This window comes from Diospyros lotus, chromosome 13 (assembly GCF_014633365.1).
Source record: "Diospyros lotus cultivar Yz01 chromosome 13, ASM1463336v1, whole genome shotgun sequence".
Lineage (NCBI taxonomy): Eukaryota > Viridiplantae > Streptophyta > Magnoliopsida > Ericales > Ebenaceae > Diospyros > Diospyros lotus.
Genome location: NC_068350.1, coordinates 35,040,322 through 35,053,095, shown reverse-complemented (window position 1 = coordinate 35,053,095; position 12,774 = coordinate 35,040,322). Strand labels below are relative to the sequence as shown.

Sequence of the window (12,774 nt, the reverse complement as noted above, 5' to 3'; positions counted from 1 at the left end):
CGTTTATTAATAATGGAAATTTTGAGTCGTTTGATTTAACTGTAATTTAGTAAGCTGGCTTCGAGGATTTTATTAGCATGATTTAATTTAAAATAAATATGAGGCTCGTTGAGATTTTATTTGCGGTGTGCTTATGTGGGATTTTAGACGGCTAAATTAATTATATTACACGGTAGATTTATTTAATTAAAGTCGCGATTTTATTTATTGTCAGCGAACGTTTTACTTCGTAGCGGGTGTGCAAGAAAAGCAAGGAACGGCCGTGTAAAGGCAAGCTCCTAACCCTCTCCTCGTGCTTTTCAATTCCCGTGAAAGACCCCGTGATTTCTCGTATTTAGTCTTCTCCCTTACTTTATTTTGGCACTTAGCCTTATTTGTTGAATTATTATTCATTTGTTTTAATTTAAATTAAATCCAAGACTTCTAGCATTTTATTTGTTGTGAGCCTATGGGGGTTTGTACCGCCCCCACTCCTTTTGGGAATGATGTCGGACCCAGCTTGGGAACTAGGTTCCTAGACGGGCGAGTTTATTTATGATTTTATCGGGCTTATTTACAGTTTTTCTCGGATTTATTTATGGTTCGGTTAGAGCTATCGAGCAGTGGGGCAAGGGTTGGTTGTTGGTGACGTTGGGGTAGACTATGGTACGGCCCTGAAGTGGATCGTCGGGTGGACACCCCTAGTCACTGGTCATTGACCGGTGCCGGGCATTGCTGACTAGCTCTGCCGGTATGTGATTTACTGCATGATTAGATACCTTGTATTACTGTTCATGATTTGATATGCACATGGGTACGGGATGCATATTGGGATATCCATTTATTGAGTATGCTTGGACACGGACATTCTAGTTTGGTTAGGTTGCATCCAGCGCGAGCATATGCATGGCGTGTGGTTTACTATGTGGCCGGAGCATGGCCTGATGCCTGGATGTATGGGCGCCTTGTATCACGTTGATGCTCACTATGCTATTGCATTTCTATGTGCATTGCATGGATACTGGTAGTATTTAGTTCTCGGACGGGAGTACTGTTCCGAGGGCACCTATGGCTCGGTTGTCGGGAGTACCGACGGATACGGGTGATGGGCGTACCAACCCGGGATCGCGCGCACAGGTTTGTGGAGATATTTCTTGCCTTTCAGGGTAGCGGCAGGTTGGTATGGGACTTGGGTGCCATGTGTCTTATGTGGGCCCCAAGGACCGGTATGTGTTTTTATTATGCTCTACTATTGTATTGTAGCGTCTCATGACTTGTGTGTACCTGGGGGTTTATTTTGGGGAGAGTTTTCTAGTTATGTTCAGCCTTCAGCCTTTCTTTTCTTTATGCTTGCTGAGTCTCTAGACTCACTTTGCTTTCCATCATTCCAGGTAGTCGCAGCGTGGGCCATGACAAGAGAGTCAGCTTTAGCGGCAGAGTCAGTGTGGTGTACAGGCAGTCCCATCAATCCTTGTCAACTCTGATGTCTGAGTAAGGTTTACTCTATCATTTCATACTGTGCCAAGTCTTTCCTCGAGTCTCATGTATGCCGGCACAGGAGTTTGAGTTTATTTATTTATCTTGTGACCACTGTGTTAGCGGGGTACCCGTAGTGCATGCATGTCTTGAGCTTTGCTTCCACTGTTCTTATTTTTTTGTGTATGCATGCCGGGGTGGTCTTTGTCTCGTGTTTCATTCTCTCTCCTCCCGTAGGCTCTCCCGTTCGGGTAGTCCGGGTGGTTGGGGATATCCGGGCGGGGGTGCTTACAGACGTCATGTGAAATTTGCTTGGCCTTGGAGGAGTTGGGAGCACGGTGTTTATTGGGCAGCTCATCGGTTGCGAGGTAAATCTCCGTGGATGGTGGCTCACCATCTTACTCTTTAGGTGGCAATCTATTTTATTTGGAGTGAGCGTAACAAGTGATGCTTTCGAGATAGTAAACGGCCTTCGACCCAGCTTGCGTACCGAATCTAGCAGGTGGTTTGGGTGAGGTTGGCCTCTATGCAGTTTCTCGATCCTTGCAGAGCAGTGCCCTAGTTCATTTCTGGCATCTCCCTCATACCTGCTTCCGCTCATGTCCAGGTGCTTGATTTTTCTCATTTAGAGGTCTCGTTATAGGTCTTCAGTTGCTTTGATGGTTCACTTGTCTATAGCTTTACACAAATTAAAAAAAAAAACTTTAATAAATAAAATATTAGTAGTCATTATTATAAATTAAATGGTAATTAATTATTATTAGCTATGAATTAATAAGGTAATTGTTTTTAATAATTTAATTTTGAAGTTAATATAATAGTCAAAAATTATTTATTTAGTTATTACTCATTAGAGCATTATGTAATGGTCTCATTAGTAGTATCACCATTAATTACAGTAAATTTAAGTTATATTTTTGAAATTATATTTAAAATAAAATCTTTCTTTATGTGTAAATGAAATTCATTATAAGACATTTAGTTGTATAAAATTAAATTTCTAATCATAGAAAAATATTTTATATTTCCTAAAATTTTAACATCAAAAATTCTTTTCATGTATTTTACATAAGATATAATATAATATAATTGTATTATTAATATATTATAAGATATAATATGTATTATATATATTTTCATTTATTATGTGTAATTTAATCAAATACAAAACCTTTTTAAAATAAGAAATGGAGATTTGGAAAGCTTGGTTGTCTAAAATTGAACTAAACTTGTAAAACTCTGGAAATGAGCTTTTTGGAATTTTGTTATTAATTTTGAGGTTTGGAAAACATGATTTTAAATATTTTTTTTTGACAAATTATCTCCCTCTTCTCTAACACAAGTTATAAAAAAAATAAAAAAAAAAGGTAAAACATCTCCCTTTTCGAGCATATTTTCTAATATTTTAGATCATAAATTAATTTTCTCTACTTCCAATGCTTGAACACGTTGTCTAATTTTTTTTATGAAAATGAAAACTAAAACCCTATTCTCTTTACTGTTTTCAGCCCGTTTTGAGTTTTCAATTTTTCAAAATACTAAAAACGTGTTTACTATTTTCAAAAACGTGTTTTCGAAAATAAGAAAAAAATTTGTAAACAAATCCAAAACAACATTTGTTGTTTTGGGTATTTTCAGCCAAAACTAATTGAAAACAAAAAACGCAGAAAACACCACCCCCACCCCCAAACCCAATCTTGCAGAACCCATTCTCTCTCTCTCTCTCTCTCTCTCTCATTTCACATATGTTCTCACTGTCGTTGACCTCACCTACCACCGTCGCTGCCAGCTCCTCTTCTTTTCTCCTTCATCCTCCATCGTCGGCGGCCACATGAAGCCAATGACGATGGCTTGATGATTGTTGACCAGCCAAGCAATATCCAAATGACGGCTGACGACCATGAAACCATCGGCCAAGGTGGCCGATGGCGACTGACTACATTTTTTAGGTTTGAACAAAATTTAAAAATCAGATCTATCAAAATTTAGCCGTTAAATTTGCCCCATTTTTGTGTATGTTAACCCTCTTGGCTTAGCTTTTTTAATGGTAGGCTCTGATAGTGTGAATCTCCGATTGGTGGTGGTTGTCGAGAATGGAGAAGAAGCAAGCGATGGAGAGAATAAAAAAAGAAAAAGAAAAAAAAGAAAATGAGAAAAAGAAAAGAATAAAAAAATATTCTTAAATTTAGAAAATAAAAGTATATATTTATTTAAAATTTTAAAAATGTAGTATATATATTATAATTAAAAGTATATATTCAGTATAGTATATTATTAAGTGTATTACACATATTATGTACAATAATATTTAATATAAAATGTTATATTAAAAATAGTTAATTTTATTATTTAATAATCAAATTTCTTAAATAAAATATCATAAAATAATTTTTTTCAAAATTTCAAAGTAAACGCGCTTTCCAATTTTCTGTTTTAAGAAATAATTTTTCAAAATGACAAAAAGAATGGATATTTAAAAATCTCAAAATAGGTACTCAAAATAAAAAACTAAAAATGAATTCAAAACTGAAAACTAAAACAAATTTGCAATAAAATAAGGCCTGGGCAATTTGATCCCTCCTTGATATGAACTCCTTGGGCAAATCAGGGGCCACCACCATGATAGCATACTGGATGACATCAAAGATGTCAAAGTTGGAGTGTTGAAAATAGTTCCTCCATTCATCCAAAGTTCCAGAGTTGTTAGACATGGTTTGAAATTCCAAAAAACCTACATGAAAAAAATTAGGTCCAGTCAATATACATCCAAAAACCAGAATTTGTCTACTATCTGATTTACTATGAAAGCTTGAATTTGATACACAAGATAAGCAAGAAATAAAGCTTGAGAACTTTAGTTCTTACCAATTTTGGTACTCTTAACAGCCAATTGATTACTACAATCCAACATTGAAGATCAGTGTGGTAAGTCTTTTGCCTTGCAGACGTGAGGGAAACCAAAGATTTTCCCAAAAGATCGATTAAATTTTGTTTGCAAACTTTTTGTGGTGGTGTTTCCAAGAATATAGATTGTCTGAAGTGTAACCTCAATATGAAGGAGTCATCGTAACCTCAACCAGGCAAGCGAGGGGCATAAAGAACTAGGTTCAACTAAAGAGGGGTTCTTAAAAGCCAAACATAGAGATATAATTTACTACAGGATTAATTGTATCAATCTGATATAAAAGATCAAAATCAATGAATGATGATATTCTTCTAGTTCAAGATTATGTTGCCATCTTTAGAGAGATTTTTCTGGGATAAATGTTGAGTAACGAATTGGAGGCAAGTCTACATTTAAGAGTCTCAACCATAAAGATTCTTTGTTTACAAGGTGATAAGATTTTCTTTTACTCCCACATATATCTAACTTTTATTGATCTTATACATTAATATATATCCCATCTCCTAACACATATATGAAAAATAATGAAACAAATATAATAAATATGCATAAATCATGAAAGTAGTTGTGTTTTCTTCTATTGCTATTCTATTAAAATATAAGAAATTCTCATATATAAAATTATTTACATAATTTGCTAAAACGGTTATTTATACTTAAAACTGTAAATGACCAATGATCAAACTTGTCGATTACTACTTTTGTAAGGATGTATGATGAAATTTGATTTATGTAAAATGTTGCGAAATGATCTTCCAAATATGTTACAATTGTTATTTGTATGAGAAAAGAGAATATGATCAAACTTGTCTCTTTTACTCAAATAACGACAAACAACAAGATTTTATTTATTTTTAAATTGCATACTCTTCATACATATGCTTTAAGACAAGAAACATGACCCAAAAAAATGGGTGAAATGTTAAATAAGACATTTTCATTTGTCTTAGGGCCCAATTGACTTATATTTTGGAGAAAGTCAAATAAACTTTTGTAACTTTCATACTTGAAACCAAAATAATATTGTTATTGTTGAGATACAATAATAAATTTATTTGATTGGAAACGTCGTCATCAAATCGCCTAAGCTTGCAAGGAAGAAAATAGTCAGAGGGCATAGAAAGGTTCACACACAAACACTCCAATACTTAAGGTAAACACTGAAGATGATGAAGATCGTATTAAAACCAATATTAGAGATGTATCTTTTCTTGAATGAGTGTCTACATGGAGTAATCCTAAATAGTCTAGAATTAGCATTCTTACAAATAACATTTATCTTGACTTTTCCTAACTTTGTTAAGATTAGAATTGTTACAGATAACATTTATCTCTTATAAATGACGTTTATCTTCCCTAAACATTTTCGAATGTTGGAGTTATCTAGTTTGCGTGGGACCCCCCTCCCCCGCTTACAAGGAAATTTACACCTTTTAGCCCAAAAAAGTTATTTTGGGCTTTTGGTGTTTTTTCTTTTTTTTTTTTAATGAGTTTTTACCTTTAACACAACAAATATTATGATAGATGTCATTTTAATGCCACAAATGGTGTTTTGATTTCATTAACGATGTCAACTCCTTCCCTAAACAAACTTTGATCTGAAAAGTAGGCCAAAAATCAAATTCCAAATGCATTGGACATGAAAGTGTTCATGATTGCGATATAGGGTTCTTAAACTGTGAGGCGTTGAGCAAGGCTAGTGTTTTTACAATAAATTTCTAGCCAACCTTCATGCAAGAGATCTTTTCTTAACATGAAGTATGTTGGTATTAGGTATAAATAAATGATAACTCTAACAATTTCTTTATTTTCAATGCCTTCTCATTTTTAGGAATTAGTCACTTCAACAGCCTTATATGGTTATATAGGTATTCAAAATACGAATGAGATAGATTTTTGTTGTCCCAACCATTCTTCTTAGTCTTGAGTCAATAAGAAAAGGGATAATTTAATATGTAGGGATCTTCAAATCTAAATTTGGGCATTTGCAACTATTCTTCAAATTATGATCTTGCAATTGAGGTTAATGAAATTAGAATGTCATTGATGTTAAAACTACATCTACTATAATGAATAATAATTGAATGTGACCCTAGTTCCAAAAGTATAATGTCTTAATTGACATTTTTAAAAAAAAAATACAATTGCTTATATAGCCATTTAAAAATAGAGCAACTTATTTGACAATTCATCCATAAAAAAATTGTCATTTTGAAGTGTAAGGGAATGAATCATAGGTGAGATTATTTGAATTGTATAAAAAATCTACAAAGAACTCTTTAACCCATATTAAAATCATGCCAATAAATACATGAAGGAATTATGTTGGCCTCAATTAAACAAGCAAGGAGCATAAAGAACCAAGTTTTGGAAAAAAGATAAATAATGTACTATAGAACTATATCAATCTAATATAAAAAGATAAAAATCAATGTACGATGGTTTTTTTCTTTATTCAAATAAACAAGTGCATTTTATGCTCCATTTCGTTCATATTCCCCTTATTTATTTAAACCTTATTTAGGACTAGAAGTACAGGGAACAATCTCAAGAATGGTACGTACAACATTCACCACTCATGCCAATCACATCATCCACAAAAATTTTTAAGACATATGTACTTCAATGTTACCATGATACAAATGTACATAATCCAATTTAATGAGATATTGCTCAACTTTAACTCAAGAATCACGTTGAAAGATAAATCACACAAGAGTTCATCATGTTTCCATAAAAACAACAAAATTGAACGTACCAAATTTGCATACTCACTCTCAAACTCGGTCAACCATGATAAAATCTGCTTATGCAACAAGTTATCTCAACTAAAACATGCTTGAATCCTCATTCTTAATCAATCACAACTTATAGAAAATATGACCTCCAAAATTCTCAGGAGAAAGAATTATCCAAGACACACAAAACACACTAAAAATGATACATGAAAATTAAAAGGAACACCCATGAAAACAAAACCTAAGTCTCCCCCCCCCCCCCCCCCCCACACACACACACACACCAAAACCTTACATTGTCCCCAATGTAAGCATGTCATGCAAAGAAGCAAAGAAGAGTAAATTAAACACACATGGGTTAAAAACACACAAAAAAGAAAGGAAAAAGATAGAGAACAAATTTGATCATGGTTCTTAAACCACACTTGGGTTGCCTCCTAAGAAGCACATTTAGTTAACGTCGGTTGCTTGACATCCAGCCACTTTAATCCATGTAAACTATGTCAGTCAATACCACCACCTCCACGTCCTAAACCTGGAATGACTCATAATAGTGCTTAAGTCGATGGCCATTCACCTTGAACGCTATATTTTTCTTGAGGCTCTTTATCTCCACTACACCATGAGGAAACACATTAGTAACAAGAAAAGGTCCTATCCAACTAGAACGCAACTTACCCGGCATTAATTTGAGTCTCGAATTGTAAAGTAAAACTTTTCGTCCAAACACAAATTGCTTTCTAACAATCATTCTGTCTTAAAATGCCTTTGTCTTGTCCTTTTCCTTATCCTTTGTCTTTACCTTTGTCTTGCCCTCATGTCTCAATTAAAAAATTGCTTATGCAAAAACATTAACCATATCAATAGAAAATACATATTGAATATCATTAGGGTACCTCGCGTCCTCAAATATATTAAATTTCACAATCTCCCCATCAAACTCCATAGTAAGGGTACCATTATGAACGTCAATCTTTGTCCTTGTTGTTTTTAGAAAGGGTCTTCTTAATAACATTGGTGCTAGATTAGATGAGTCATCTTCTTCCATGTTAAGCACATAAAAATCAGCAGGAAAAACCAATTCATTAACTTGCACTAAAACATCCTCAAAAACTCCCTTAAGATACACATTAGATCTATCAGCAAGTTGAATAATCACACCCGTTTCTTTCAATGGACTGATATTCAAAGATGAATAAACAGAAAGAGGCATGACATTTATTGAAGCTCCTAGATCTAACATTGCTTTCTCGATCTTGACATTACCTACTTTGTAAAGGATAATGAGCATACCTAGGTCCTTGCATTTGGGAGGTAATTTCTTTTAAAGGACGGTTGAAACATTATCTCCCATACTTACCTTCTCATTACCTTTTAACTTTGTCTTGTTGGTGGTGCACAATTCCTTCAGAAACTTAGCATATCGAGGCACTTGTTTAATTGCATCAAGTAATGGAATATTTACCTCAATTTTGCGAAAGGTTTCTAGGATTTCCTTCTCCTCCTCCTATTTCTTGGATTTATTTAATCTAGTAGGAAAAGAGGATTTTTCACCAACGCCTTGGGTTGTTAACTATTAAGTCCTTTAGGCTTGTCAATTTGAGGTTGAGAAACAACTTCTTTTTCAGCTTCTTCTCCTAAAATTCTTTGCTTCATCTTGCTAGGTTCTTCCAACTCCTTCCCACTCCTCAAGGTGATTGCACTAGCATTTTGTTTTAGGTTAACAACGGTTTGTGAAGGCAATTTACCTTGATATTCCAACTTGCTCATTAAAGATGCCGGTTGACTTATTTGATTCTCCAATTACTTGATGCTTGTTCTTGTCTCCTGTTGAAATTGCCGTGTGTTAGTTGCAAGTGATTTAACAATTTTTTTCTAAAGGCATACCTAAACTTGAAGAAGGCTATTATTGTGGAATATGTGGTCGAGGCTGATAATGTTGGGATGATTCCTCCACCCTGGATTGTAGGTATTTGAATAAAGATCGTACTTCCTTTATGGTGGGTCTAGGAATCCTCCAACTACATTGGCATGCTCTAAAGAATCTTCTTGAAGTGTAGGACACATATCCGTTGGATGTCCAATAGCAGCACAAATACCACAAGCTTTCACTTGTTGCAATTTTCCTACAGCCAATTATTCAACAAGAGAAGTTAGATTGGAGATTTGATTTTCAAGGGAAGATATACTTACCTCATTCACCCTTCTCAAAGGGGTGTCTTATCTGAATCCAAATTGCTGTGAGTTAGCAGCCATGATGGAGATCAAATCTCTAGCGACACTAGGGGTTTTATTCACTATAGCACCTCCACTAGCTGCATCCATCATTTTCCTCTCTCCATAGGTAGTAGCCCTTCATAGAAATACTGAATGAGGAGTTGTTCAAAAACTCCATGTTAAGGACAACTGGCACATAATTGTTCAAATCTTTCCCAATACTCGTGAAGGGTTTATGTATCTTTCTACTTTATTCCTCATATCTCCCTTCTGATGCTAGCAACTCATGAAGCAGGGAAAAACTTATCAAGAAACAATCTGACCATCCCTGTCTATGTAGTTACAGAACCTAGAGGTAAGTAAAATAGCCAATCCTTTGCTATATTGGCTAGCGAAAATGGAAAAACAAGCAATTTGATCTGTTTTTCAATCATTCCTTGTGGTTTCAGGCTTGAACACACCACATGAAATTCCTTCAAATGCTTGTGGGGATCTTCATTCTCACGGCTATGGAATTTAGGGAGCAAATGGATTAAGCCAGATTTTAATTCAAAATCCACCGCTAAAGCTGGATACTAAATGTAGAATGGCTATTAGTTTTCATTTGGTGTAGCTAATTCCCTTAAGATTCTTTCTTCGTTGGCCATCTTTTGTTTTGTTTTAGTATCGCTGGATGAATCAATCGAGTCCCCTACTAAATCCAATCTGGGGGATGAAGATGAAGATACTTGTTTGCACAATTTAGCTTCCTTCCTCAACCTTTGAGCTTTCTTCTCAACGTTAGGATCATATTGGAGTTCACCTGTACGAGAAGAACGAGGCATAAAATAAAATAAAAAGAATAAAAAGAATAAATCTAATTTACACCAATCCCTGGCAACGACGCCAAAAATTTGATGGGTGTTGAATCCAACAAATAATAAATTCTTGCTCTTAAAAATGTAAATTGTGATATTGATAAGCAAGGTCATATCCACAAGGATTTGTTAGATCTATTCCTTTGAAAAATTAAAATAAATAGAAGAAACGATTGGGGGGTTTAGAACGTAGATTTAAACATCTAAAAATAAAATATTATTCTAAATTAATAAGGCAAATCAGAATGTAAGAAGATTAAAGTAATCAATATAAACGCTTCTGGTAGAAGGGATTTATCTACCAATGGTTATGACACTGATCATTGATACCAAAGTCACTAATTTTTCTTGAATACTTGGCCTCAGAAAGAACAGCAAGCTTTGTTCATTCAATGTTTCCCTTACTTCTAAGTTAATTAAAACAAGCTCTTCAATTAACCCTTACCTTCAAACAACCCTAAAATAAGCTTTCTAGAATTTAATTCAAATGCAGCATTAAACTTTATGGAAACAAGACCAAATCTAAATAATAAATACACAAGTTCAATTTATTTAATTCAGCGTATGTACTCCCTAGGAATTGAACAAAAAGTTGTCCATAATCATCAACCCTAGTTGCTACTTATGAAAGAAAGACCAAATAATAACAGATTTGGTATTCAAGCTAGCAATTGATCATGCGTCAAGAATTGAATGGCAGTCGTCTAAGCAATCAAAACACACAATCATAAACATTAAAATCATAAGATATATGAATATTCAAGAGAAAATCATATTACAAATAAACTTAAAAAGGTCTCACAGTGTTCTTCACCATGGCTTCAAAATATCATTTTACCTAAAAACTAAAGTTTAGCCACACATAATGAGAGAAAGAACATAAAAAGAAAGGAAACTATGAAAATGATGCTTCTTCTTCCTCTTGGATGTGCTTCTTTGCCTCTTTTTCTTCTTGGACATTCTCTTTTCTCGAGCTTGGATGAAGACCGTAAATAGCCCCCAACAAAGAATCCAAATCAGGAAATGAATTAGGGCTTCCTAAACTCCCATAAATTATGAGCCCATTTTGGGTTATAAAATAAGCTTTTTGGGCTTCCTCCTCGTCTTACGAATTGTATTTCAGAATGTGTAAATGAATTTAGGCTTTTTAATCACTCGATTTGGACATCAGAAGCTCAAGTTATGTCCTTTTAAAGATTCAGTGTTTATGCAAAATTCTAATCTGATTAGGATTTGGTCAAGCTTTTCGACCCTAATGTTGAAGCAATGTTTGGAGGTCCAAATGAACTTGGATTTTAACAAATAATACCATTCTGGAAAGCCCAAGAAGTCATCTACAAAATCTCTAAAGACCTCATTCATGTTCTTGAAATCTAACATGGTTAAAAATCTGCAAGAAGCCTAAAAGGTCAAAATATTAAAAAGCTAAAATTTTCTAAGTAAAAGCCCAAATTATTCTAATCTATCAACAATTGCCTTAACCATAAAAATAAGCATAAATCAACACAATAAGTCACAAAGCTCACCCAGGAGACCATATCTAAGGGAAATAAATATATGAAATTATGCACTCATCACCTATATGTTGGGAAGAGGCAGAAGATAGAGCATTATAGGGTCTAGAGATAATTGAGAAAATTTCAGAGAAAATTAAGACTATTAAGGCACTAATGAAAGCAGCCCAAGATCGAAAAAAAGAGTTACACAGACAAGAGAAGGCGTGACTTAGAGTTTTTTGTAGGAGATCATGTTAACTGAGAGTAATGCCTATGAAGGGTGTGCACCAATTTGAGATTTTAGGGAAACTCAGTCTCAGGTATGTTGGGCCTTTTGAGATTCTAAAGCGAGTTGGCTCTTTGGCATACAAGTTGGCCTTGCCACCTCAGTTAGCCGGCGTTCATAACGTCTTCCATGTATCCATGTTGAGGAAGTACGTGTCAGATCCCCAACACATCATCAATTATCAAACCATTGGGATAGGCGAGGATGTTGCTTGTGAGGAGTTTCCAGTTAGCATTTTGGAGCAAAAAGAAAAAGTGTTGAGGAACCAGACGATTCCTTTTGTGAAGGTCCAGTGGCAGCGTCACCCTCCGGATGAAGCTATTTGGGACCATGAGGATGAGATGCAGCATCTCTTCCCCCAACTATTTGCTTAACCAGGTATGAATTTGGAGGAGCAAATTCTTTTAAGGGGGGAGAAACTGTAATACCCGGTATTACATGGTATTGAAAATAAATAATTTTTGATTATTTTAAAAGGATCTCGGGTGATCTGGGAAGCCCAAGAGTTGGTTTTGAGAAATTAATTAATAAAATTACCGAATTGACGGCAGGGAATGCCCTGGGACTTGGATGTCCAGGGAAGAGTGCAAGATATTGGTGAGCGTCTCGAGATCAGGATAATGATGCTAGAAGTAGTCTGAGCGGGAATAATTTTTGGAATAAATTTTGTATAAGCCCGAATGGGTGCCAGTACCGAATGGTCGCAGGGGACCTCCGGGAAGCTGAGGGGACCCTAGGGGTAGCCCGATTTTGCAAATAAAGCAACCCTTAAGTATTTTTGGATAGAATAAAGGTCCCATGCAGGCGCAAGGATGAAATC

At 34.9% G+C, this 12,774-nt stretch overlaps 1 protein-coding gene across 1 annotated transcript; it reads left to right on the top strand.

Moving 5' to 3' along the window:
- The first annotated feature begins 11,935 nt into the window (after nucleotides 1-11,935).
- On the top strand, nucleotides 11,936-12,328 carry LOC127788208 (uncharacterized). The gene has a single exon (XM_052316319.1). It carries the CDS (start codon nucleotides 11,936-11,938, stop codon nucleotides 12,326-12,328), a length of 393 nt encoding a protein of 130 aa, XP_052172279.1.
- Nucleotides 12,329-12,774: the final 446 nt, after the last annotated feature.

What these genes read in the sequence shown, in the direction of transcription:
- LOC127788208 (XM_052316319.1), top strand. Translation starts at nt 11,936, where the DNA reads ATGCCTATGAAGGGTGTGCACCAATTTGAGATTTTAGGGAAACTCAGT.